The 25,029-nt window shown below is 45.6% G+C and overlaps 2 protein-coding genes across 9 annotated transcripts in view; one reads left to right on the top strand and one right to left on the bottom strand.

Moving 5' to 3' along the window:
* The window catches only part of LOC125725222 (NACHT, LRR and PYD domains-containing protein 3-like), a 53,845-nt gene extending 41,945 nt beyond the window's left edge, over positions 1–11,900 (bottom strand). For 3 of the 8 annotated variants that reach the window (XM_049001964.1, XM_049001970.1, XM_049001971.1), the window contains exons 1-3: positions 6,994–7,127; positions 2,180–2,293; positions 113–176 (exon numbers count right to left, since the gene is read on the bottom strand). In XM_049001964.1, the coding sequence (XP_048857921.1) occupies positions 113–176; positions 2,180–2,293; positions 6,994–7,109 (294 nt within the window). In that variant the 5' untranslated portion in view covers positions 7,110–7,127. The other 5 variants (XM_049001965.1, XM_049001968.1, XM_049001966.1 and 2 more) reach the window with 5 other exon arrangements.
* The window catches only part of LOC125725260 (uncharacterized), a 202,679-nt gene that overhangs the window by 109,288 nt on the left and 68,362 nt on the right, over positions 1–25,029 (top strand). The window lies entirely within an intron of this gene.

Here is a 25,029-nt window from a genome sequence, read left to right as displayed (position 1 = left end):
ACACCAAACCTTTTCAGTTTCATTTGAATTAGTTTCCTCTTGTACAACTGTATAAAATGTAAGCCAATTCACATGATACTTAAGAAAATATATATCAGCAATAAATACAAACCTTCAATATGGATGATAAACCCGATTTATCCTGTAGATCTGATCTGCATTCATCCATTTGCTCTCTGTCAATAAGGCAGAAAAATACTAAAACCTCAAATCATCTACACAAATATAACAGAAAGTCTGTAATGGTCCCCATTAAAAGTGCTCTTGCTGCCGACAAAGAATAACCTAGTTGTATATTTTAATGTGTAAAGATGTAAGATGCCATTTTAAGCTTTATTCATTAAGGCGGCTTCAGAATATCAACCTTCTCCTAACAGCAGAAGAGAACCAGTGACATCCTGCTCCACCACGGAGAGACACACAGCAGGCAGGACAGACAGTTTGCTATTCAGCCCTTTTGACCAAGTGACATTTAGACAGATTAACTTAATTTTGAAACAGAATTCAGCTTAATTAGCAGAGCTAACTAACAGCATTTGATTCACTATCCATAGTTAACAAACTCTGTAAACAGCCTAAGAATTTACGATGGTTTTTGACAGGAAGCTCAACATCAGCAGTTTCAGAAACACATTTTGACACTGAGGTACACAGCTCTCGTTTCCACCAACAGGGATGCTGAGACCAGTGCAGGGCTGGTTCTGGCTTGGTGCTTTATGAGAACCTGCCAGTGTTTCCACGAGTTTCTGTTTTATTCTGTATTATTATTATTATTATTATTATTATTATTATTATTATTTACCTTTAAATATGTAGGCTAAACCTCTGTGTGCTGGGAACAGGTATAACACAAATGTAAGCATTTTTTGATGGCCTCCTAACGTGGGTATGCTGGGGGGGGCGAGACGCTTCAGGTGGTGAAAAGCAAAGTTAAAAACTGACAAAATAATTAAGTTCATTGAAGCAAGACAGTCTAAGAAATCAAAACGAGTTACATATTTATAAACAACGTAAAATGTGACTGCAAAGCACTGCATAAATAACCTCGGTTATTGAGATCGTCTTTTGCTTCTAAATGCTGGTAATCTAGTGTAAGTAGTTCCTGAAGGACATTATGGTCAAATGCATCTGCCCTCCCTAACAGAACAACTGGCACTAGTCTGGCCCCCGGTCTAGAACTGCCACTGTCATTATCTCTTCGCCAGTCAAGCAGCACAATATCTTATGTATTAGACCTGCAAAATGTTTATAATTTGTTATTAAATCTGGCCAGCAGATCCATCTTTTGTTTTTCACAAAATAAAAAAAGATGTAACGCTGTTCTGCTAATAAGCTGACAGCATGTTTCACTGCTGCTGTTGTGCACAACTCCGGCTCTGCTGATGTTAGACAAAACTATACCAGTTATGGGCTGAATGTTCTGGGAATGAGGCAGGTTTGGACATGATAGTCTGCCCACTTTCACTGATATTACGGGTCCAAATTCGGAACAAATTCTGGATCAGTAAAAAGTCCGGAACCGGCATCACGTTGGTGGAAAGGAGGCCATAGTGTTTATCTTCTGTCCATAGTTCAATTATGGATTCAATGTAAAAATATTCCAATTAAAAACTCCTAGGTAACTGATTACAACAGCATGTTTGAGTTTGCCCAGCATATTGACTAACTGTAGTAATCACATCTAAATGAGAAGGAAATACTGTACTATAAAAATCAACTGGCACAACTGAAATCAGTCTCCAATGATTAATGAGTGTAATATTAATTATACAGATATGTCAGGACCATGTGTAACTGTCACACGTAAACAACTAAACTGAACAACTAAAACAAAAACACCCCCCCCCCCAGAAGAAGAGGATTTTTTGTCTAGTCTTTCTTAATGTACATCCAGCATTGTGCAGGTCAGTCTGATTTTTTAAACTTTATACTGAGAATTTAAATTTTTAATCCAATTTTCAATTTTGGCTCAAAGGAAGTCAGTCTTTACAGTAATCCTCTTCCTTTTACCTCTGATGTACTTTATATACTGTATAGAATACAGACTAACCTTAAATTCTCAAAGATAATAGGATTTGTAAAAGTTAAAATTGTTTTTATCATAGCTTGAATGTGCCTGTGTGCCTTTTAAGTGAGAGTCTGGGTGTTTTAAACAATGTTTGTTAAAACACACATTTACATTTGATCTGGAGCAAAAGGTCCCTCTCTGAAGTCGAGTGGGGGCTCCATTGACCTGTCACTCTTCATGGAAAGACAGCTGGGTACAGGGGAGTCTGCTCTCTTCATCAGGACACTGTGGACAGTGAGAGGAAACAAACCTTCATTATATAAATATAGGATACTATCCTGCAGGTGCCCAAAGCCTGCATCACCCTCAGAGCTGCCGCCGCTAGCAGCTTACCACTTCCGGGGGGCAGGCCTGGCTAATTAGGGGTCCGGGGCAGTATGGGATACTATCCTGCAGGTGCCCAAAGCCCGCATCGCCCTCACAGAGCTGCCGCTAGCAGCTTACCACTTCCGGGAGGCAGGCCTGGCTAATTAGGGGGCCATGGCAGTATGGGATACTATCCTGCAGGTGCCCAAAGCCTGCATCGCCCTCACAGAGCTGCCACCGCTAGCAGCTTACCACTTCCGGGAGGGAGGCCTGGCTAATTAGGGGGCCAGGGCAGTATGGGATACTATCCTGCAGGTGCCCAAAGCCCGCATCGCCCTCACAGAGCTGCCGCCGCTAGCAGCTTACCACTTCCGGGAGGCAGGCCTGGCTAATTAGGGGGCCGGGGCAGTATGGGATACTATCCTGCAGGTGCCCAAAGCCTGCATCGCCCTCACAGAGCTGCCACCGCTAGCAGCTTACCACTTCCGGGAGGCAGGCCTGGCTAATTAGGGGGCCAGGGCAGTATGGGATACTATCCTGCAGGTGCCCAAAGCCTGCATCGCCCTCACAGAGCTGCCGCCGCTAGCAGCTTACCACTTCCGGGAGGCAGGCCTGGCTAATTAGGGGGCCGGGGCAGTATGGGATACTATCCTGCAGGTGCCCAAAGCCTGCATCGCCCTCACAGAGCTGCCGCCGCTAGCAGCTTACCACTTCCGGGGGGCAGGCCTGGCTAATTAGGGGGCCAGGGCAGTATGGGATACTATCCTGCAGGTGCCCAAAGCCCGCATCGCCCTCACAGAGCTGCCGCCGCTAGCAGCTTACCACTTCCGGGGGGCAGGCCTGGCTAATTAGGGGGCCAGGGCAGTATGGGATACTATCCTGCAGGTGCCCAAAGCCCGCATCGCCCTCACAGAGCTGCCGCCGCTAGCAGCTTACCACTTCCGGGAGGCAGGCCTGGCTAATTAGGGGGCCAGGGCAGTATGGGATACTATCCTGCATGTCCCGATGGCTCTAAAAGGGGCAGCGCCTACTCTTACGGTGCCAACTCTGGAGGCAATAGTTGATGTCCCAGCACAACAAGTTTTCCAGTGTTAAATTAACACTGCATGGTGTTTATATCATTCTCACCAAATCAGTGTTATATTTAACATTTTACAGAGTGGAATGAGTGTTGTTGTATAGTGTTAAGTTTTATTAGCTCTTATAGTGTTCAATTGACACCATAGAGTGTCAATTTAACACTGGCAAATTTTCTGTGTGACTTGACTGTTCAATCCGTTCCTGACCTGCCTGTCCTACCAGTTTCTAAAGTTCCTCACCTGCTAGGCCTGGCGGCTAACACACCACCCAGTGAGGCTCCAACCCCGGCAGCTTAAGCGCCGCCCCAACGGAGTTCCAGTCACAGCTGCTGCAACGGTACTCTCAGAGGCCCATGCTGCGCCATCCGACGGAGTTCCAGTCCTGGTGGCCGACGTTCTGCCCCCCGCGGTTCCTAGCCTGCCTGACCTGCCCACAGAGGCTCCAGTCCCAGCAGCTGATGCCCCGCCCACAGAGGCTCCGGCCTCGCTGGCTGACACGTCTCCCACCGAAGCTCCGGCCCCGGCAGCTGATACGCCTCCCACAGAGGCTCCGGCCCCGCCTACTGACACGCCTCCCACAGAGGCTCCGGCCCCGCCTGCTGACACGCCTCCCACAGAGGCTCCGGCCCCGCCTGCTGACACGCCTCCCACAGAGGCTCCGGCCCCGCCTGCTGACACGCCTCCCACAGAGGCTCCAGCCCACCTGTTGACACGCCGCCCACAGAGGCTCCGGCCCCGCCTGCTGACACGCCTCCCACAGAGGCTCCGGCCCCGCCGGCTGACACGCCTCCCACAGAGGCTCCGGCCCCGCCGGCTGACACGCCTCCCACAGAGGCTCCGGCCCCGCCTGCTGACACGCCTCCCACAGAGGCTCCGGCCCCAGTAGCTGACACGCCTCCCATAGAGGCTCCGGCCCCAGTAGCTGACACGCCTCCCACAGAGGCTCCGGCCCCGGTAGCTGACACGCCTCCCACAGAGGCTCCGGCCCCGCCTACTGACACGCCTCCCACAGAGGCTCCGGCCCGCCTGCTGACACGCCTCCCATAGAGGCTCCGGCCCCAGTAGCTGACGTCCTTGCTCCACTCGTGCCTGATCCACCCATTGTACCTCCTGCTCCAGTCTCCCCAGTTCCTGACCCAGCTCCGGCACCACCAGCTCCTAGGACTCCAGTCCCTGTCCCCAAAGAGGTCCCAGGCTGCCTGACCATCGCTCCTTCTTCCTTGATGGAGGGAGAGGAGGAGCTCGAATGGAACCGCTTGGGGATTTTGTTGATGGCCCCAATGAACCCCTCCAGGGGAACGACTCCTTCACCATCACCCCAGCGCGGTGGATCCCGGCCAGTTCTCCATCTTTCAGTGTCCCGAAAGGGAAGAGGACACGCCCACCCTGCCCCTGACTCGCCCTCACTCGTCTTGTCTGGGGCTCAGGCGGCGTCAACGGGTGCTCTGGTTCCTGTTTAGCGGTCGCCTGCGGGTCTCCCTCCAAAGACTTGTCGGCAGCCTTTGGTTCTGCCTTCGAACCTTGTTGGTCGCCGGTGGGTTCCCCTGCATCGACTCCTCGGTCGCCTGTGGTTCCCACCACTCCAGCTCGTTGGTGGATGGCGCCTTCGCCTCCTTCCCTGCCCCGTGGTCCCCTCTATCTCCCTCCTTGCCTCCCCTGGTGCCCCACTCTGACTTCCTCCTCACCTTTCCGCCTGTCCCTTCGCCTATCTCCTCTCCCCTTGCAGTGTCCCCTTCGGCTCCGGCCTTATGGTCGCCTGCGGCCCCTTCGGCTACAAACCCTCGCCCGCTGCTGTTCCCTTGGACTCCCCATTTTCCCCCATCCTCTGCCGTCCTGCCTCCTTGTTTTGTGCCTCCTGTGTCTGTTCCTCATCCTCTTGTGTCTCCGGTGTTCCCCCTTGGTCCCTGGGTTCCTCTGGTCAGTGTTTCCCTGGTGTGTCCTTTTATCGTGCGCTTGTGTCAGGTATTATCCTGACTTCTGCCGTTGTGTCTGTTCTTTGTGTCCGTCCTGTTTCCAGTGTCTCGTTGATAGTTTTGCTTTTGTTTTCCAGGTCCCGTATCCCTGGCCCCGTCTCGTCCGTCACTTGGGGGGGGTTCTGTCATGACCTGCTCGTTCGATCCTCTCATGTGCCACGCCCCCTCATTAACCTCGTGTGAATTCCTAATTGTTATCAGTTGTCTCCTGTTATTTCGACTTGTCCTGTGTATAAGTTCACGTCAGAGTCTGTATCCCCAGTTCCGTCATTGAAGTCTTCACCATGTTTTATTTTGTCTGCCTGTTTGTCCTGAATAAACCCCGTTTCCTGCACCTCTGCTGCCTAATCCTGACTCCTTGCTCACTCGCCCAGAACACAGATGTGACAATTACAGCCTCTGTTACTAGACTTGGCTGCTGTTGCTTTTTTCCAGTTTTTTTGTTTGTATATTTTAGGGCTATCAATAGATTACAATATTTAATCGTGATTAATTGCACAACTGTCCATAGATAATCACAAATTAATCACAAATTAATCACAAATTAAATCATGAATTTATTTAACATTTACCGTAAAGGGATTTTTTCAGGTGTTAATATTCTTATCAATATTATAGTTGGTAAGGCATGATTGCGTTATGCAAATGTATGCATGTATTATTGGAAATCAATTACCAACAATAAGCAACAACAAAATTGGCCAAAGGTCATCAGAGACACTTCATCACTTAAGAAAAACCCAACAACAGATCGGCACATTGACCTAGTAAATATTACATATTACTTAGTCATATAACTAAGTATAGATCAGAGATAGCAAGCTTTTTGAAGCGAAAAGCCATTTTATCCTAAATGTCTGACCAAAGATTAACCCTCAGCCAAGTTGGTTTGGCTCTGCAGTTGTCTGCCTTTCACTCTCCACTTCCCTACTTATAACTGTGCTGACTGAACAATGCAAAATGTCCTCAGCACTCCGAATGCGATTTACTACAAAAAGTATATTATTAGGAAGAATTAGGAATCCCAATAAACTTAATAAGCCTACATCCAATCTTGGACACTGAGGAAAACTCCGGAAACCACATCATTTGACCAGAGACATTCTCTCGTGGAGAATGACTTTGAGGAAGATGAATTAGGCAGTTAAGACGTCACAGAAGCGCGCGACGGAGCGCCTCACTCATATATAGCTAAATAAATACCTAAATAAAAAATAACATTAACCCATAAATAAATTACTTATATTTATGAAAGTATTATCATAATATAGTAAGACATGAAAATGCATCTATCATTCTGAGAAGAGCCGCAACCTGGTATGGTATTTAAGACCAGATGTACTTTGGTGGTAACTCATTTCACATCTACAGTGACTGCAAATAACTTTGGTCTTGTCGATGGACCCATCTGACATAGTTTTGAAGCTGAACCTGCCATTCAAAATACCTTTTTCTCTCTTCATTATTTTTCCCGAGCTGCCATCTGACACGCGTTAATGGCATCAAAAAAGTTAGTCACGTTATAATGAATTCGCGTTGACGCGCTATTTGTTCTCTACCACCTTACAATATGTGGTTGTTTTGGGCAGGAGGGATGATGTGATGGTTGCCTCTAGAATAGAAGAACTGGCTGATGTTGGAGGAAAGGGAAACTATGGCCTGACTATAGACCCACAGAGCCATGCATGCTAATGGGCTGTAACACTGTTACCTCTCAGTCGCCTTTGTTTTACGCTCCACAGAGGGGCTCATTTCCGAAGCAGGTTCCTCCATTTTGTTGCTGATCCAGAGCAGATGATTCTTGCTGAGGTCTCTGTGAACATGAAAGGTAAATAAACACATAAAAATACAATATCTAATAATCAACACTTTTACATAGACCTAGACGCTGTTGGAATGACAATAGTGTATTTCCCGCCTCATTTCTGCTACAGAATTGTCTGAAACGTTATGTGTACATGTGGCAGGTCTAGTAGAATAAGACAAAGATGAAATGGGAGACATATTATGCATTATCTGCGACGGGCTGCCCCCCCATCCTGGGTTGTTCCCTGCTTCGTGCCCATTGCTTCCAGGATAGGCTCCGGACCCCCCACGACCCAGTAGGATAAGCGGGTTGGAAAATGGATGGATGGTATGGATTGATTATGCATTATTATACAGATATTGGCTCAGTGGTATGTACAAGTAGTTAATTATCATGCACAAAATATAGGTTTGCTTGACCATAACCTCGTCCTTGGTTCTCGTCCTTTTTTTTGGAGGGGGTGGGTCGGGCGGGCGGGATTTTTTTTTTATTATTTTTTATTTTTTTACAAATTTTGATTGACTGTTTGGACTTTCAAATATGTAAGAAAATACATATTTGAAAATACATACCGAAGAGAGCAGACCTACTTAGTACGCCTCCTCAGTTATTCGTTTGTTGCATTTCAAATATATTAAATGTAAGAAAATACAAGAATGTAATTATACAGATATTGGCTCAGTAGTATGTACAGGTAGTTAATTATCATGCACAAAATATAGGTTTTATTGTCTATAACCCCATCTTTCCACCATGGAGCTGAATGCAGCTTTGTGTGGCTACTTGCAGGGGAGTTTCTAGCTACTGAAAAAATCAGGGGCTAAGTCAAGTTTACTGGGGCTTGAGTGTTTTTGTTTTTGAAGGAATATCGACATTGAGGCTAAAATACTCTGTGTTCAGCTTAAAATACTATATGCCTGAGTGATCGGACCTAACAACGCCCACGGCACATTGTCAGATATGAAAGAGCATTTTCAGGTTTGAATATAACATATATTATGCTTTATTACAGAGATTTGAGCAAATAAATTTATTACTGCAAAACCCTAGTATTCACACACATGCAAACTCATTCCGACAGCATCTTACGGAGCCCTGTACCACAGACCCTGTGCCACAAACCCTGTGCCACAGACGGTCACAGACAGGGTTTGTTTTTCATGCACACGATGTACTACATCATACACTCAATTTAATTTATCATGCCCAGGAAATACTAAATCAAGCATGGTTTACTTTTCCTCACTGTTCGTGCCCCCTACAGGCTCCGTAGCATCTAGTTATCTGACCTGCTACTACGTAAATGACTGATTAAATACAGAGCCCAGCCTGGGATTTAAAACGGCGATCTTTCGGTCACAGGTACTGACCTGCTACTACGTAAATGACTGATTAAATACAGAGCCCAGCCTGGGATTTAAAACGGCGATCTTTCAGTCACAGGTACTGACCTGCTACTACGTAAATGACTGATTAAATACAGAGCCCAACCTGGGATTTAAAACGGCGATTTTTCGGTCACAGGTACTGACCTGCTACTACGTAAATGACTGATTAAATACAGAGCCCAACCTGGGATTTAAAACGGCGATCTTTCGGTCACAGGTACTGACCTGCTACTACATAAATGACTGATTAAATACAGAGACCCGCCTGGGATTTAAAACGGCGATCTTTCGGTCACAGGTACTGACCTGCTACTGCGTAAATGACTGATTAAATACAGAGCCCAACCTGGGATTTAAAACGGCGATCTTTCGGTCACAGGTACTGACCTGCTACTACGTAAATGACTGATTAAATACAGAGCCCAGCCTGGGATTTAAAACGGCGATCTTTCGGTCACAGGCACTGACCTGCTACTACGTAAATGACTGATTAAATACAGAGACCCACCTGGGATTTAAAACGGCGATCTTTCGGTCACAGGCACTGACCTGCTACTACGTAAATGACTGATTAAATACAGAGCCCAGCCTGGGATTTAAAACGGCGATCTTTCGGTCACAGGTACTGACCTGCTACTACGTAAATGACTGATTAAATACAGAGACCCGCCTTGGATTTAAAACGGCAATCTTTCGGTCACAGGCACTGACCTGCTACTACGTAAATGACTGATTAAATACAGAGACCCACCTGGGATTTAAAACGGCGATCTTACGGTCACAGGTACTGACCTGTTGAGTCACACACCTCACACAAACCAGCTACTCTAAAGGTCTCCAGCTCCAGTCCCAGAGAGCTACTATCCGATAGGTTTCTGTCTTACTTGGCTTCTGATGAGCCACAAGTTCTCAGGTACATTCCAGGAACAGGTATTTCAGGTATAACAGGTTTGGTGGAATTTACCTGAGAATAGTCACAGCAAGGCATTGCATGGTCACGTCATTAAATAATGCTTTTGTGGCATATAATGTATTTTGTGCATGAAAATGAGCGCTTCACACTTGGTGCCCCATACAAGAGAAGCAAGAATTTCATTGCATTACATTCCAATGTGAAAATAAGACTCGATTAGATGAATTCTGCCAATTATATGGTGTCTGTGTGTATCTGAAGTCCTTAGAGATGCATACAAATTTATAGCAAATGATCTTATTCCAGGAAGGTAAATAGGCGTAACTTGTGTGGAAAAGTCACCCTATGGGACTTTAGGGCTCCTTACCGTAAAGTTTCAAAATACTGTCTAGTTTATTCCCATAGTGTCCCGCGCTCCATGTTTAGGTAACATTGTATTTAAGACGAACTCATTTACTCCATGCAATCACTTACAGTGTATCGAATTATAATAAGCGTCTAATTCTGCTGTTATATCCCAGTATGTGTGTTAAACAGGGGCGGATTTAAGAGGCCACCACCCCACATCAAAATAATAAAAAAAAAATCTGTATTTTATTTTCAAAGCGGAAGCACAGAACAGACACGGTGAGGCGCAGCCGCCCCCATAAATATAACTGGCCCCTGATGGCCACCCAATCAAAATTTTCACCAGAGCCGCAGGTTAAACATACTTATTTTATTAGTTGAATCTGTTGATTATATTCTTACCTTGCAATGCAAATGCCTTTGTATTATTCCAGAATCTTATTCGTGTTTCTTGGTGAATCTGGCTTGAAATCCCTTTCACTTTCATTTACAGAAAAGGAATTATCAGCTTCGTCCTGTGGTGCGGGTGTGGAGAATACCTGCCCTCCGGTAACTGACTAGCTGGACTTGGTGGGGCGGGGGAATGTCTACTGAGTATCTCAGGATCTCAGTATCTCAGGGACGGGGTGCCGGACCGGTGCGCAATAAGAAGTGCGGCTGTTTAACACAGCGACCCCTTTTTCACTGGCTGCCGATTGCCGGGGGGCGTAAGTGTGTCGGGAAGATGGGGCTCCGTGTTGTCTATTGTACTGGCAGCGGGGCGGGTCGAGCTTTGAAGCCGGGGCTTGTGGTCGGTGTGTCACAGCGGGGCGGATCCTCTCCCGGGGAGGCTGGTGTTACTTCATTCCAGGGCAAGTTAACGTCCTTTAAAAAGCCGAACTTCATGTGAATGTGTATGTGGCTTTGTGTTGATGAGGTTTTTAGGCTGCGGCAGTACGTGTGTTGAGGGCGAGGAAGGATAGTTACGGGGGGTAACTTTTTACAGAAGTCTGTAGAGGACATGCATTTTTTTTTCTTTTCATTTTCTCGAAATCACAACTTATTTTTTTTCTTGTGATCTCGACATAACCCGTGTCACTTTCCCATGATCTCGAGGTTCAGTATTATCCTCATGAACGAATGCAGCAGATTTTACTTAGATCGTGGACTGTCCCAATCAGAATCATAATCATTAGACTTTATTAATCCCGGAGGAAATTGCTCACATTGCGACTGCACAATCACATATAAACACGCAGACAAGAACAATACAATATAAGTATAAAAATAGGAATTAAGTATAAAACAAATCACTGCACTGCTAAACATTAGAATAATTAAATTATTAATTTTTTAAATAAAATAAGATATAAAATCTCTGAGGGGCAGCATGGTGGTGCAGTGGTTAGCACTGTTGCCTCACACCTCTGGGACCCGGGTTCGAGTCTCCGCCTGGGTCACATGTGTGTGGAGTTTGCATGTTCTCCCCATGTCGTCGTGGGGTTTCCTCCGGGTACTCCGGTTTCCCCCCACAGTCCAGAAACATGCTGAGGCTAATTGGAGTCGCTAAATTGCCCATAGGTGTGCATGTGTGAGTGCATGGTGTGTGAGTGTGCCCTGCGATGGGCTGGCCCCAAATCCTGGGTTGTTTCCAGCCTCGTGCCCATTGCTTCCGGGATAGCCTCCGGACAAAATCTCTGGATAAAATCTCTGCACAGGAATCTAAAGTGCCTTTGTCCAAAGGTTACAGGAAAAGTGTATATTGCCCAGTAAAGTAAAAGCATTTTGCACTTGTTTGTAAAACCAAGTTAGACTTCAAACTGTGGGAAATATCGAGGTATATTGCACCAAATCATGGACACGAGGAAATAACACTGTCTGTCGGTGCTAGAAAAATGTCATATTAGGCTACTAACTAATTGGGCTGTAACACTGCTACCTCTCAGTCCCCTTTGTTTTACGCTCCACAGAGGGGCTCATTTCCGAAGCAGGTTCCTCCATTTTGTTGCTGATCCAGAGCAGATGATTCTTGCCGAGGTCTCTGTGAACATGAAAGGTAAATAAACACATAAAAATACAATATCTAATAATCAACACTTTTACATAGACCTAGACGCTGTTGGAATGACAATAGTGTATTTCCCGCCTCATTTCTGCTACAGAATTGTCTGAAACGTTATGTGTACATGTGGCAGGTCTAGTAGAATAAGACAAAGATGAAATGGGAGACATATTATGCATTATCTGCGACGGGCTGCCCCCCCATCCTGGGTTGTTCCCTGCTTCGTGCCCATTGCTTCCAGGATAGGCTCCGGACCCCCCCCCCCACGACCCAGTAGGATAAGCGGGTTGGAAAATGGATGGATGGTATGGATTGATTATGCATTATTATACAGATATTGGCTCAGTAGTATGTACAGGTAGTTAATTATCATGCACAAAATATAGGTTTGCTTGACCATAACCTTGTCCTTGGTTCTCGTCCTTTTTTTTGGAGGGGGTGGGTCAGGCGGGCGGGATTTTTTTTTAATTATTTTTTATTTTTTTACAAATTTTGATTGACTGTTTGGACTTTCAAATATGTAAGAAAATACATATTTGAAAATACATACCGAAGAGAGCAGACCTACTTAGTACGCCTCCTCAGTTCTTCGTTTGTTGCATTTCAAATATATTAAATGTAAGAAAATACAAAAATGTAAATTCCTTGATCCATGTGTATCTCATAAATGCCTTCCCAACTATAGATTTGGATACTTTATGCTGATGTTTCATTCGTGAATATAAAAATGATACTATTTGAAACCAATATTCTGTTTGTCATTCCCATTCTAAATGAACAACCAAGATTTTAAAATATATATCTAGAAAGAAAGTGTATTTAAACATGTTAAAACACGAGGAATTTACAAAATACAGGAACCTAAATGGTTGAACAAGGAAATGCAACTCTACAAACAAGTACTTAAGAACATGTACCACATCACTTCCCCAGATTTAAATCTTTGCACCAGCCCATCTCAGGTAGAGACAAATTTAGGTTCATGAAACCATTCCAAGACTAGGATTACACAATGTGGATCAATCGTCGATGTGGAATGCGCAGGAAATTCAAATTTCATCATTCTTGGGCATTTTCCATGCGATTTTTACTAAATAAAAAATTAAAAAAAATTCGGGTCGGAGGCATTTCGGTGGGTCAGGCGGGGACAAGAACCAATTTTTTCTTTAAGTGGCCTTAGTGTTTGTCATTTGAGAAGGAGGATCAGAAATGTGCTGTTATACCGTCGGAGAAATTATAGTGAGCCTGAGCGAGTAGTCAGTTTCATTACCAACCAACCGGAGAATATGGGACCTCTCCATGGCTACCGGCTTAAAAAAATATATTTTCCGGTCCACCTTAAATGCTGCGCAGCCGAATGCAATGACGTGATGGCGCCTGACTCATTTACCGAGACTTACCTTCAGAACTTCATTTGGCTTTCGATTAATAATAATTGGATTGACTTGTTACCACTTTGAGGAAAGTACATATCTGGGCATTTTCAGTAATAGTTTGTGTGTACTTTATTAAAAAAAAGAGAGAGAGACAGAGAAACGCAAACTCTGAGAAACACAATTCTGAATTATCTGTCCGTCTCTGTAGCTTATAATTCTACTAATGAACAAAAATGTTTATCCTTAGACGCAATATACCATTGTACTGAAATGTTTTATTATATACATTTTATTATGTTCATTTCTGTATTACATATAAAACTGATGTGATTTCTTTTGATGCATGGCCCAAAATTTATGGAGCAAAGGCCTTAAATGCTGTAATGTAAACACTTCCAGGCAGAGGCCAGTATGATGATGATGATGAAAACCCTTTATTGCTGTTGCAATATACCATGTCACTAGTCACGAGTACCAGCGAAAAACAGGCCATCAACCGACCATACATATACACAAACATCACAGTAGGGGGTAGACCAGTCGGGAGACAGGGGAAGAGAGAAGAAAAGAAACAGAATAACATGAGGAGAGAGGAGGAGAATAAAAAAACAGCCCCCAGACTGTACTCCAGTGGGGAGGACATTGTGGGAACCGAAAAAAACACCTCAGCAACATAAGCACATGGTCACTACGCCTTACAATATAAAAATGACACGACTTCCAACGGGTGGGGGAAAGGGGTGGTGGAGGTAGTCCAGCAGAGACAGACAGCCATCCGGTCCTGCAGCCACGAGGGCGCTGGTCACAGACCCGCCTGTTCACGCTGGGGGTATGAAGCGGCGAAGGCGTGGGATGGGAGGAGGGTGCGGGCAGTCCTTGGGATTGGGGGAGAGGAATGCAAGAGAGTCTCACTGCCTTGTTCTCCTGGGGGGGTTGTTAGTGCAGCAGCGGCCTTGGCCGAGGCCAGTGCTGATTGGGGGGAGCCAAAACCTGATAGAATAGGGTTGTTTGGGTTTCCGTGCGAAAAGCTGTAATTTCCAGCTCCACTAATGTCCACGCTGGTCTCCGCCATCCAATAATTTTTGCAAAGCTGTGAGCTTCTCCATGATGTTATCCAGTTTCACAGTCTGAGTGCTAACAGCTCTGCCCACTCCATCAATCATTCCGGCCAGCCTAGTGGGGCTTTGAGCGGCTGTCACTGGATAGGAATAACTGGAGAAACACAGGAAAAGCAAGACCTTTCACCCCTGGAGTGGCCGGAGTTCCACAGTCAATCCACAGAACAACAGCTGTCAGTCTCCATACACTGACACCTTTTCCACTATAAACAGGATAACTCACCACACATAGATGTTAGGGACAAATACACGCGTGTTTGGTCTTGTTTGAATAGGCATGAGACGGCGAGTATTACACTCTCAGATTTAAGGCAGTATAACTTTCCCTAAGAGAAATATAGAAACTTTGGCTAAACCTACCAAACTGAGAGAGCCTCTCACATGGTAGAACAAGAGAACTTTGACCACCTCCTAAAGTGATCTGTTTGGCTGGGGACCTGAGAACCAAGGCCAACAATGCCCCTAAAATTAACCATTGACCGAAATTGGTCAATCTTCAGAGACATGCCATCACCTGGTTGGGATACTTAAGGAAGGGCCTCAGAAGAAGTAGGGGAGTCACTCTGTAATCAGAGCTCCCACAGAGAACTGTGCGAAAGTCCATCTATAGTCAGATACTTGTGCACTCTCAGCTGAGGAATGTGATTGTTTAATATTGTATTTGTCCAAATGTATTTACAAGTATGTGGCCACATGTCAATAATTGTATATTGTAATATGTTTAATAAATGTTGTCTTGATTACTTCATGACTGTCTGATTTGCTAACCTTTTATAAACTTTCCAGATTGGGCTTCGATCCTGATTAGGACTAAAGTGGTAAATACTATCTTGCAGCCTCTGGGTTAAATCCCCTTTATCCGGGTCCCAAACTCGACTGCCCAAGTTAAGTTAGGTGGATACCAAAACTACACCTCTGGAGTTCGCACACGCTCAGTTATGGGCCGACTTAACCTCTGAGGTCAACACACGCTGTACCGGTCTACCCTCTGAGGGGCGTACACACTATGTTCCTAGGCACCGGGCATAGTCCCTGAGACGCTCACATGGTAAGACAATGGGCGGCATCGGCGGAGTCCCTGAGACGAGCCCAAAGTAAGCCTCGTACAAACTACCGCAACAAAAGGTGCGCCGTCACAGCCGCTGAGGTTGACACATGTTATGATATGGGCTGCCCCCGGCTGAGCCTCTGAGGTGAACGTACGTGTGGTTCAGGTAAACATCGGCTTAATCTCCGAGGCACCCACATGCTCAGTAATTGGCAGACACTGAGCCTTTGGGAAATTATATAGGTCGAGGGACCCGAATAATCAGAGGCTGACATTGTCTTAAATGGTGGCGGTTTCCGTACCTCTAAGACAAACCCTGTGGGACGAGCCCACGGATCGCCCTGTCGGCCGAGACGAATCTGGCGGACTCCTTCGTCAGGGGTAAACTAGAGTTGGTAATCTAAAGGAGAGTCCCGAAGTAATCTGAACAACATAAACGTCATGACTACAATATACTGAAATAAGGTCATTAATAAAATGGAGTCAGATGTGTGTCTAAAAGAATACCTTGTATATTAAAAAGGGTAAGTAATTCCCAGGAGCGCTTGGAAGGACCAACACGCATTCACAGCCTTCGGCTGCGCCATTGGATTCCGCCATTGGGCCAGTGGGCGGCTCCCTACATGACCATCAGCAAACAGCTTGATGAGAAGATTACAACTGTTGATGCAATTACTTGCAAATGGAAGAATGACAATATAACTGTCAATCACCCTCGGTCAGGGACCCCAAGGAAGATCTCATCTTGAGTAGTATCAGTGATCTTAAGAATGGTGAGGGCTAACCCCAGAGCTACACAGGAGGAGCTTGGTAATTATCTCAAAGCAGTAGGGACCACAGTCACCATGAAAACCATCAATTACACATTATGCCGTTAGTTTGAAATCCTGCAGTGCTCGCAAAGTACCGCTGTTCATGAGGGCCCATGTTCAGGCCCGTATGAAGTATGCCAGTGGGCACCTGGATAATTCCAGTGAGGCTTAGAAAAATGTGGTCAAATGAGACCAAAATCAAGCTTTTTGGCTTTAACTCTACTCACCGTATTTGGAGGGAAAATAATCCTTACTCTTACCCCAGGAACACCATCCGTACTGCCAAACATGGAGGTGGAAGCATTATGCTTTGGGGGTGTTTTTCTGCCATGGATACAGGATGGCTGTTCCACATCGAAGGAAAGATGGACAGGGCCATGTACCATAAAATCTTGGATGAGTGCATCCTTCCTTCAGCCAGGGCCTTGAAAATGCAGGAGGGTCTTCCAGCAAGACAATAACCCTAAACATACGGCTAAGATAACAAAGGAGCGGTTCAAGAAGAAGCACATTAAGGTCACGGAGTAGCCAGTCTCTGGACCTTAATCCCATAGAAAACCAGAGAGCGGCAACCTAACATCCTTAAAGATTTCAGAGATCTGCAAAGAGCGGTGGATGAGAATTCCTGCTGAGCTGTGTGCAAACCTGGTGACCAACTACAAGAGACTCTGACAGCTGTGCTTGCCGACAATAGTTACTCTGCCAGGTACTAAAGCCTGTGTTACAAGGGATCAAATACTTATTTCCCTAGATAAATGGCAAATTGGTTTGTAAGTGTTACCTAATTATTTTTTCTTGTTTCTTTTGTTAATAATCTACCTTTTGCTGTTTAAATAAACATACCAGTGAAATTACAGACTTCTCATTTCTTTATTAATGGGTCAACTTAAGAATTCAGCAGGGGGTCAAATAATTATTTCCCTCACTGTACATCATTTTTTTTATTCTGTGGAAATTGTAAGAACAATGTGCAGCCCAGATGAAATGATGAATTAACAGAGCCCTGAATGGGACAAGCAAATACAGAAAATGGATGCTTTTTCGATAATGTTTTAACATCAGCCGGTAATATCAGCCAAGTCTAACATACCCGACCGATGCTGATATCGTGATTTGTAATGACTATCGGACAATGACTATGGTATCAAAAGAGAATCCATTCATTGTCCTATTCAGGATTGCAGGGGGTCTGGAGCCTATTCCAGAGGCTATGGGTGCTAGTCAGGGAACAACCCAGTATGGGACGCTGGCCCATCACAGGGCACCCTCATGCACTATTCACACACACACGCACACCTGTGGGCAGTTCGGTAACTCCAAGCCTCAGCATGTTTTTGGACTATGGGGGGAAACCGGAGTACTCAGAGGAAACCCCACGACGACATGGGGGGAAACCGGAGTACTCAGAGGAAACCCCACGACGACATGGGGGGAAACCGGAGTACTCAGAGGAAACCCCACAGCGACATGGGGGGAAACCGGAGTACTCAGAGGAAACCCCACGACGACATGGGGGGAAACCGGAGTACTCAGAGGAAACCCCACGACGACATGGGGGGAAACCGGAGTACTCAGAGGAAACCCCACGACGACATGGGGGGAAACCGGAGTACTCAGAGGAAACCCCACGACGACATGGGGGGAAACCGGAGTACTCAGAGGAAACCCCACGACGACATGGGGGGAAACCGGAGTACTCAGAGGAAACCCCACGACGACATGGGGGGAAACCGGAGTACTCAGAGGAAACCCCACAGCGACATGGGGGGAACGTGCAAACTCCGCACACATGGAGCCATGAAGAAGAAGCATTTACATAAAAATTGTACCAAGATGACAGATAGTTCAGGACTTTGCAAAAATTGTGGTGGTCGTGATAAGGATCGGGAACTATTACACTGAAAAAAAGACCCATTTTACAGCAACTGTAAATGTAATGTTTTTAAGATGTTTTTATTTATGAATTAATCTTCAGTTGTTTTTATATCTCCTACACACAGACACCTGCTGTGCTTTGTCCCAACAAAGTGAAGGGGGGAATAAAATTTATACTATTGCATAAACAGGTTTTTAGAGCAAATTTTTGATCTTCCATTTAATGTCATTGGAGTGCAATAATGTGCAAACTTGTTTATATGTATATAAACATTTAGAAAAGCACAAATGCCTTAATATTGATTATAACTATTTGTACTGAATTGTGCGGGAGTGTATTGGGTGGGACTGAGCTTTTTTTAAAGCGTATATTTTCAAGTTTTTGGTGAAGTATAAACAAGTTATGTGGAGCCATGTGCACACACAGTTTTATAAATATGTACTTGTTTTCTTAAATGCAGTTTCATTAGACACCCCATGGTTTAAAGCAGAGTTCAGCCTTTAGAATCACTTATTTAAAGTCTTCATTTGTTTCAGATTGGAAGGTAAGCGAGCCATTAAGTTTTACACTGTGGTCCTTGTCTGACTGGTCTAAGCCCAGCTGTTGTCCACATTGTGAGTGGTGGAAGCCTGAAAAGGTCTCCACTGACACGGAAGGCTGCTGCGATACAGGAGTCAGGGAGGCAGTCTCTGCTACAGACTTGCTATTTACCAAGAATTGCACAGTTCAGTAGTTTTTCTCTCTTTGCTGAGTTGTAACTTTATGATTGACAGTTGAAAGGGTCCATAGAGTTGACAGAGGACCGGAAGAAGTTGACACAGAGCTTGGCCCTTCGAGATTGTGATTTCCATCAATGTGCTATAAGCTGTGTAGAGCAGGGACCCTGTACTGCATGGAAAATTGCCTCACTAGGGTGCCCTCAGGATCCACTCTGAGCAGTTCTGCAGATGAGGTGCCCCTGAGGTGGATGTACGTGTGGTTTGGGTAAACGTCGGCTTAATCTCCGAGGCACCCACAAGCTCAGTGATTGGCAGACACTGAGCCTTTGGGAAGTTATATAGGTCGAGGGACCCGAATAATCAGAGGCTGACATTGTCTTAAATGGTGGTGATTTCCGTACCTCCAAGACAAACCCTGTGTAGCAGGCCTGCGGATCGCCCTGTCGGCCGAGGATAATCTGGCGGACTCCTTTGTCAGGGGTAAATTAGAGTTGGTAATCTAAAGGAGAATCCCGAAGTAATCCGAACAACATAAATGTCATGACTACAATATACTGAAATAAGGTCTTTAATAAAATGGAGTCAGATATGTGCCTAAAAGAATACTTTATATATTAAAAAGGGTAAGTAATTCCCAGGAGCGCTTGGAAGGACCAACATGCATTCACAGCCTTCGGCTGCCCCATTGGGCCAGTGGGCGGCTCCCTACAACCATTTCACCCGTCTGCCATTATCCAACCATCTTCTTTAGGCGCCGCTCTGATGTCAACGTAACGTCTCCCAAACTAAGACCCGCCCACCAAGGCTACTCATTGGCTATACATGACAACAAAATCCACTGAGCCCAAAGATTAATAACAGATTTTAATAAAGGACTACAGGTGTTTATACCCATTACACATACTTAAAGAGTATTAGCCTGTGAAATGTTCATTGTTGATTGGTTACTGATATTTCAGATGGTTGAGCTTTTACTCTTGCATTTCAATTCTTATTTTACTGGTGATACTGTTGAGTATTAAATGCTCTATTTACTATTCCATGTACATTTCTAGTAACAAAGGATATGGTGCATACTACTGTTGATCTTTCGAGTGTATGCTAAAGTTATGCAGTATTTTTAATGATCGGTTCTATAGAACTGCTGTCCTGTTGTCCACCGCATTCTTATAATTCATACTCTTATTATGTGAAGGGAAAATCTTGTGTTCTATTCATTAACAAGTAGGTAGCAAGAATGCATTAATGACAGGTATGCAGAAGAGTAGAAGAAGAGTACAAAGAGAGACATTTGAGACTGATAGTGCTGTGCAGCAAAGAGCACAGCAGTGCTACAAAAAAAACTAAAAGTGCGGAAGCAGCAAAGTTCGTGTCATGACCTGCTGGTACAGTGCTCCTGTGTGCCACGCCCCTCAGCACCCTCCTGTGTGCCACGCCCCTCAGCACCCTCCTGTGTGCCACGCCCCTCAGCACCCTCCTGTGTGCCACGCCCCTCAGCAACCTCCTGTGTGCCACGCCCCTCAGCAACCTCCTGTGTGCCACGCCCCCTCAGCACCCTCCTGTGTGCCACGCCCCTCAGCAACCTCCTGTGTGCCACGCCCCTCAGCAACCTCGTGTGAACCTGATCCTTTTCAGTTGTTCTGCTTTTCCCTCCCTCAGCTTTGTGTATTTAGGCTGTGTGCTAGTCTGTTTCCCCAGATCAGTCATTAACGTTTGTCCTGTGCTGCTCCCAGCTTTGTCAACAAACCCCGCTTTTGTAATCCTCGTCTCCTGAATCTGTTTCCCCGCTTCCTGCTCGTGCAACTGGACGCAACAGTTTGCAAAACACATCATTTGTGTCACTGCCAAAACTTTTGGCCATAACCGTTGGTCTGTGTATATGACGGCCAATGGATTTTTATTTTAAAGTGGGAAAAACCAGAATCGGGAAACAACCTGTTTTTTGTTTTGATGATAAGATTGTGAAAATCTTACAGTAGTACGATAGTAAAGGGGCGGCATAGTGGTGCAATGGTTATCACTTATCATCTCCTACCGCTAGGATCCGGGTTTGAGTTTCCACCAGTGTCCCATGTGTGTGGAGTTTGCATGATCTCCCAACTTTGTTGTGAGGTTTCCACCAGGTACTCCAGTTTCGCTTCACAGACCAATGGCGCAGAAGTTAGCAGTCTAATGGGGAGCCGAACAACCTGTTTTTGCACAAATTCAATTTTTTATTCTTGAAAAAATCAGAAATGAAAGATCATGTGCTGAAATTGCATTGGTGTTATACACTCATTTTGGGACGAGACGTGGGTTTTCAGAGAGGAATGTACAGGGGCGGTGTGCTGATCAGAGTCTTGGAAGGGACTTGTGCCCTGATGGCCAATTGAAGGTGGAAGTGGCTAAAGGTACAGCTAGTGGCTGCGGTAAATTATACTATCCGTCTGATACTACTAGTGATGCTGTTAAAATTCAATGCGGTGCTAATTTTAAAATGAATATTAATCTGCTTACTTATGAACAAAGTAAGGCATTAAATTAACACTTAGGAAATTGCAGTTTGTACATGCATTTCCTTGAACAGTGTAAACCTAAAAACATGTTGGTTTGTCAACAGAGTACATTACAGCATTTCTTAATGCATGCCTTCATTACATAATTACTAAACAAAACACAAAGGAAGTTGTATTTTTTTCCACATTTGCAGTGATTTCTAAATTACACATTAACTGCACTAATTCACAAATACACACACACTGTCCTTTATATGTATAATTAAACATTATTACTGTTGTCCCAGACTGCATCGTCCTTTGGTCGATAAATAACGATGGGCTATCTGTCCACAAAGAGGATTAAGGCCCCTGAGAGTAAAGTGGCCAAAGAATTAAGAAGCATCCATCATCCCTAGCACAATGCAAGACAGCGGGTAAGAGGAAATAGCTTATTTTTTTTCTTCTTTAAAATGAGACATGTATGTTCAAATAGAAGATTAATGCATCTTTATCATTTCTATTTCATATCGTAGCGCTTTTGACTTCTAAGCCCTATACCCTACAGAGCATAGTACATGGGTTGCATCAGGGCCTGATAAACTGAATTCCTAACATTCATAAAATAGTGACAGGCCTATATACAGTCAAAAACAATGAGAAATACAGAAAAGCATAGGAAAATAATTGACTAGTTAGTCTGGAGGCACAAGCTAAATTTACAAATTCTCAAAAGCAGCCATATAGGTGTAATAGTGTATGTCAGCATCAAGGCCCGTCCTGCGCTGCCCTTTGTGTCTCCTCCCTACTTGGCTAGCAGGTGTTGCAGGTCATCCACCTGCTGGCCATCCTCTTCTCCACCATTGTTAGGGTTATCTTCTTCTGAAGATACGCTGGAAACCAACCAGTCTCTGAACACAGAACAACACAGATAGCTGTGATGACTTTTTACTTGCTGCAACGGAAGTCCGGTCTCGACCTTGAGGTGTCAGCCTCTCAGTCGAACTCAGCCAACTTCAAAGGAGGAACTCCCCTTGCAGTGTCTTTTATTGACGTACCCAAACAGGATATGCAAATAACATTCAACATTGTTTATCACCATGTATGGGGTGGAAATATTCAAGCGACAGTTCTTAAGACGTGTTATTGCTAAATTAAGATCATGCTGCTGCAGGGTGTTATTTCTAAGAAATGGCATCTAGCAAAATGACAATAAAAAAGTACACATTTCTCTAACAAGCATTTCACTGGAAGCAGCCTCACCTGTTTTGTTTAAATATTAGCTTTTGTTGTAAAAGTGTTTGTTGTCGTTATTGTCCTTCCCTGTTTGGTTTGCCGTGCATGTGCCCTGTTTCAGTTTGGCTTTTGTCTAGTGCACTCAGCACTCGGTGTTATGCCTCCTAGTTCCTGGTTTTGGTTTATGTTAAGCTTTGTTAGTTTCATGCTTGTTTCACTGTAATCTGCCCCACCTGTTCCTTGTTGTCCCGAGTCCTTTTTGATTTGTTACTTTGATTATACTTTGCACCTCTTCCCTGTTTGCCCTGGTGTTTCTCCATATTTAAGTGCTTGTGTTCAGTTCCTCAGTAAGTCATTGAATTTTTTTTACTGTATGTCATAGTTTGCCTTGTTTCCTAGTCCTGCTCCCTGTATTGTCTGGTTTCCCTAATGGTTTTACTTTGTCCTTTATTTTTTCTGTTTGTTCTCACCCCTCGTGGTCTCTTTATTTTGTAGTTATTCCTGGTTGTATTCAGTTATGTTAATAAATCCCATTTGTCTGGGAACGTTCAGTGGATTGTCACCCTCATTTCCTTGCCAGCTTCATGTCCCGCATCTTTGGTACAGTACAGTACAATAGAAATTCTTCTCCACAGGGATCAGTAAAGTTTTCATTTTTATTACTCTATCTCTAGTTTGAATCGGAGCTGTGAAGTGTGGATAAATGGGTTAGAATGATGTGTCTCTGTGGAAAGTCACCGGTTCAAATCTATCCCTGTTGGGCTCCTGGGCCATACACTTACCCTCCTAATCATTCCAGGGAATGTCTGACCCTGTTTTATCAAACATGCAACTCAATTTAGATAAAAGTACCTACTAAATGAATTCAGATTGAATTGTTTGATTAATTTGAATGATTTTCAAGAATCTGTTTGTACCATAACTCTTGGGGGGGGGGGGTGCATTCTGTCACCTCACACCGTCAGGGTTGAGGGTTTGTACCAAACAACCGTGAGAAGGATGATCCTGCAAAATACTGAAGACAGATGTGATGGTTTTTGTGCCCTTTTGTGTCCATAGTAAACCAGCCTTGACTCTGTTCTCTCTTATGGTTATCTGTCTATCCATACATTTCCTGAAACTCCTTGTCCTAGTCAGGGTTGCAGGGGGGGCCAGAGCCTATTGTGGAGGCTGCAGGTGCAACGCAGGGAACAACCCAGGGTGGGGGCCAACCAATGCAGGGCACACTCCCACCTATGGGCAATTTGGTTAGCCTCACCATGTTTTTGGACTGGGGGAGGAAACTGGAGTACCTAGAGGAAACCCCAGAACAACACAGGGAGGAGATACAAACTCCACCCACATGGAATCCTATTAGAGACTCAAAACCTGGTCCCAGAGGTGTGAGGCAACAGTGCTAATCACTGCACCTGTCATGCCCGGCTCGTCTGATCCTCGTGTGTGCCACGCCCCCTGATTATCCACGTGTGCTTTCCCGATCTTGCCCAGCTGTGTCCTATTATTTTCGCCCAGTCTTGTCTATTTCAGTCTGTGTCTTACCCTGGTTTCTGGTCGGTCATTGACGTTGTGTTCCTGTTACCATGTTCCCTTGTTGTTTCCCCAATAAATCCCCGGTTTTCCCCGTCTTTTGCCTGCCTGCGTCGTCCTTCCCTACCTCCAGCCTGCCTACCTGCCCGTCTTCACCTGCGGTTCATAACAGAATGACTGACCTGACAATGAAAGCATCCCCCGTGACCGAGGAATGTTACCTCGGTCTCGTCGAAGAGGTGCTGTACTGGATCACCCAGCCCGACGTCCGGGAAGATCCCCAGGCGTGGAACCTGGCAAGCCAGAGCCGGGACATCCTGAAGGGACATCCCGAAAATCTCCGGCGGCTGACCCAGTGCATAACAGAGCGGAGGTTCGTGCTGGCCACGCCGCACGCCCCAGAGGCGGTTTCCCCGCCGTCAGACCTGGAGCAGCCTCCCGCAGCGACCGCGAGCAAGAGGAGGAAGAAGAGAAAGCCGGCGCCAGTCCCGACGCGCGTCCTGGGAGCTGCTTCCCTCTCCCCGACTTCGCTCGCTACCGATAACCGGGGAAGATCCCCGATCACCCTGGACGTTGCCACCACCGCCGCTAAGCTCCCTGCGCAGGCAGCTTTCCCCTTCTGGGGAACGCGCCTGGCCCTTAAAGGGGCCAGGGCTGTGTTGGACAATATTCCACATGTTCCTCGGACTCGTAAAGGAGCTACGCTCGAGGCGTTCCCTCTGCCTCCGTCCGCTGCTGCGGCTCCAGCGCAGCTCCAGCTCCTTTGCCCATGGCTCCAGCGCAGTCCGAGCAGCCGCCTCCTTTGCCTGCGGCTCCAGCGCAGTCCGAGCAGCCGCCTCCGCTGTCGCCAGCGCAGCCCAAGGAGGCGCTCCTTCTGCCTCAGCTCCCGCGCAGGCACTCCCTCTGCCTCAGCTCCCGAG

Source organism: Brienomyrus brachyistius, unplaced genomic scaffold, assembly GCF_023856365.1.
Source record: "Brienomyrus brachyistius isolate T26 unplaced genomic scaffold, BBRACH_0.4 scaffold63, whole genome shotgun sequence".
Taxonomy (NCBI): domain Eukaryota; kingdom Metazoa; phylum Chordata; class Actinopteri; order Osteoglossiformes; family Mormyridae; genus Brienomyrus; species Brienomyrus brachyistius.
The sequence above is the reverse complement of the archived record's forward strand: the minus strand, read 5'-3'. Positions and strand labels throughout refer to the sequence as shown.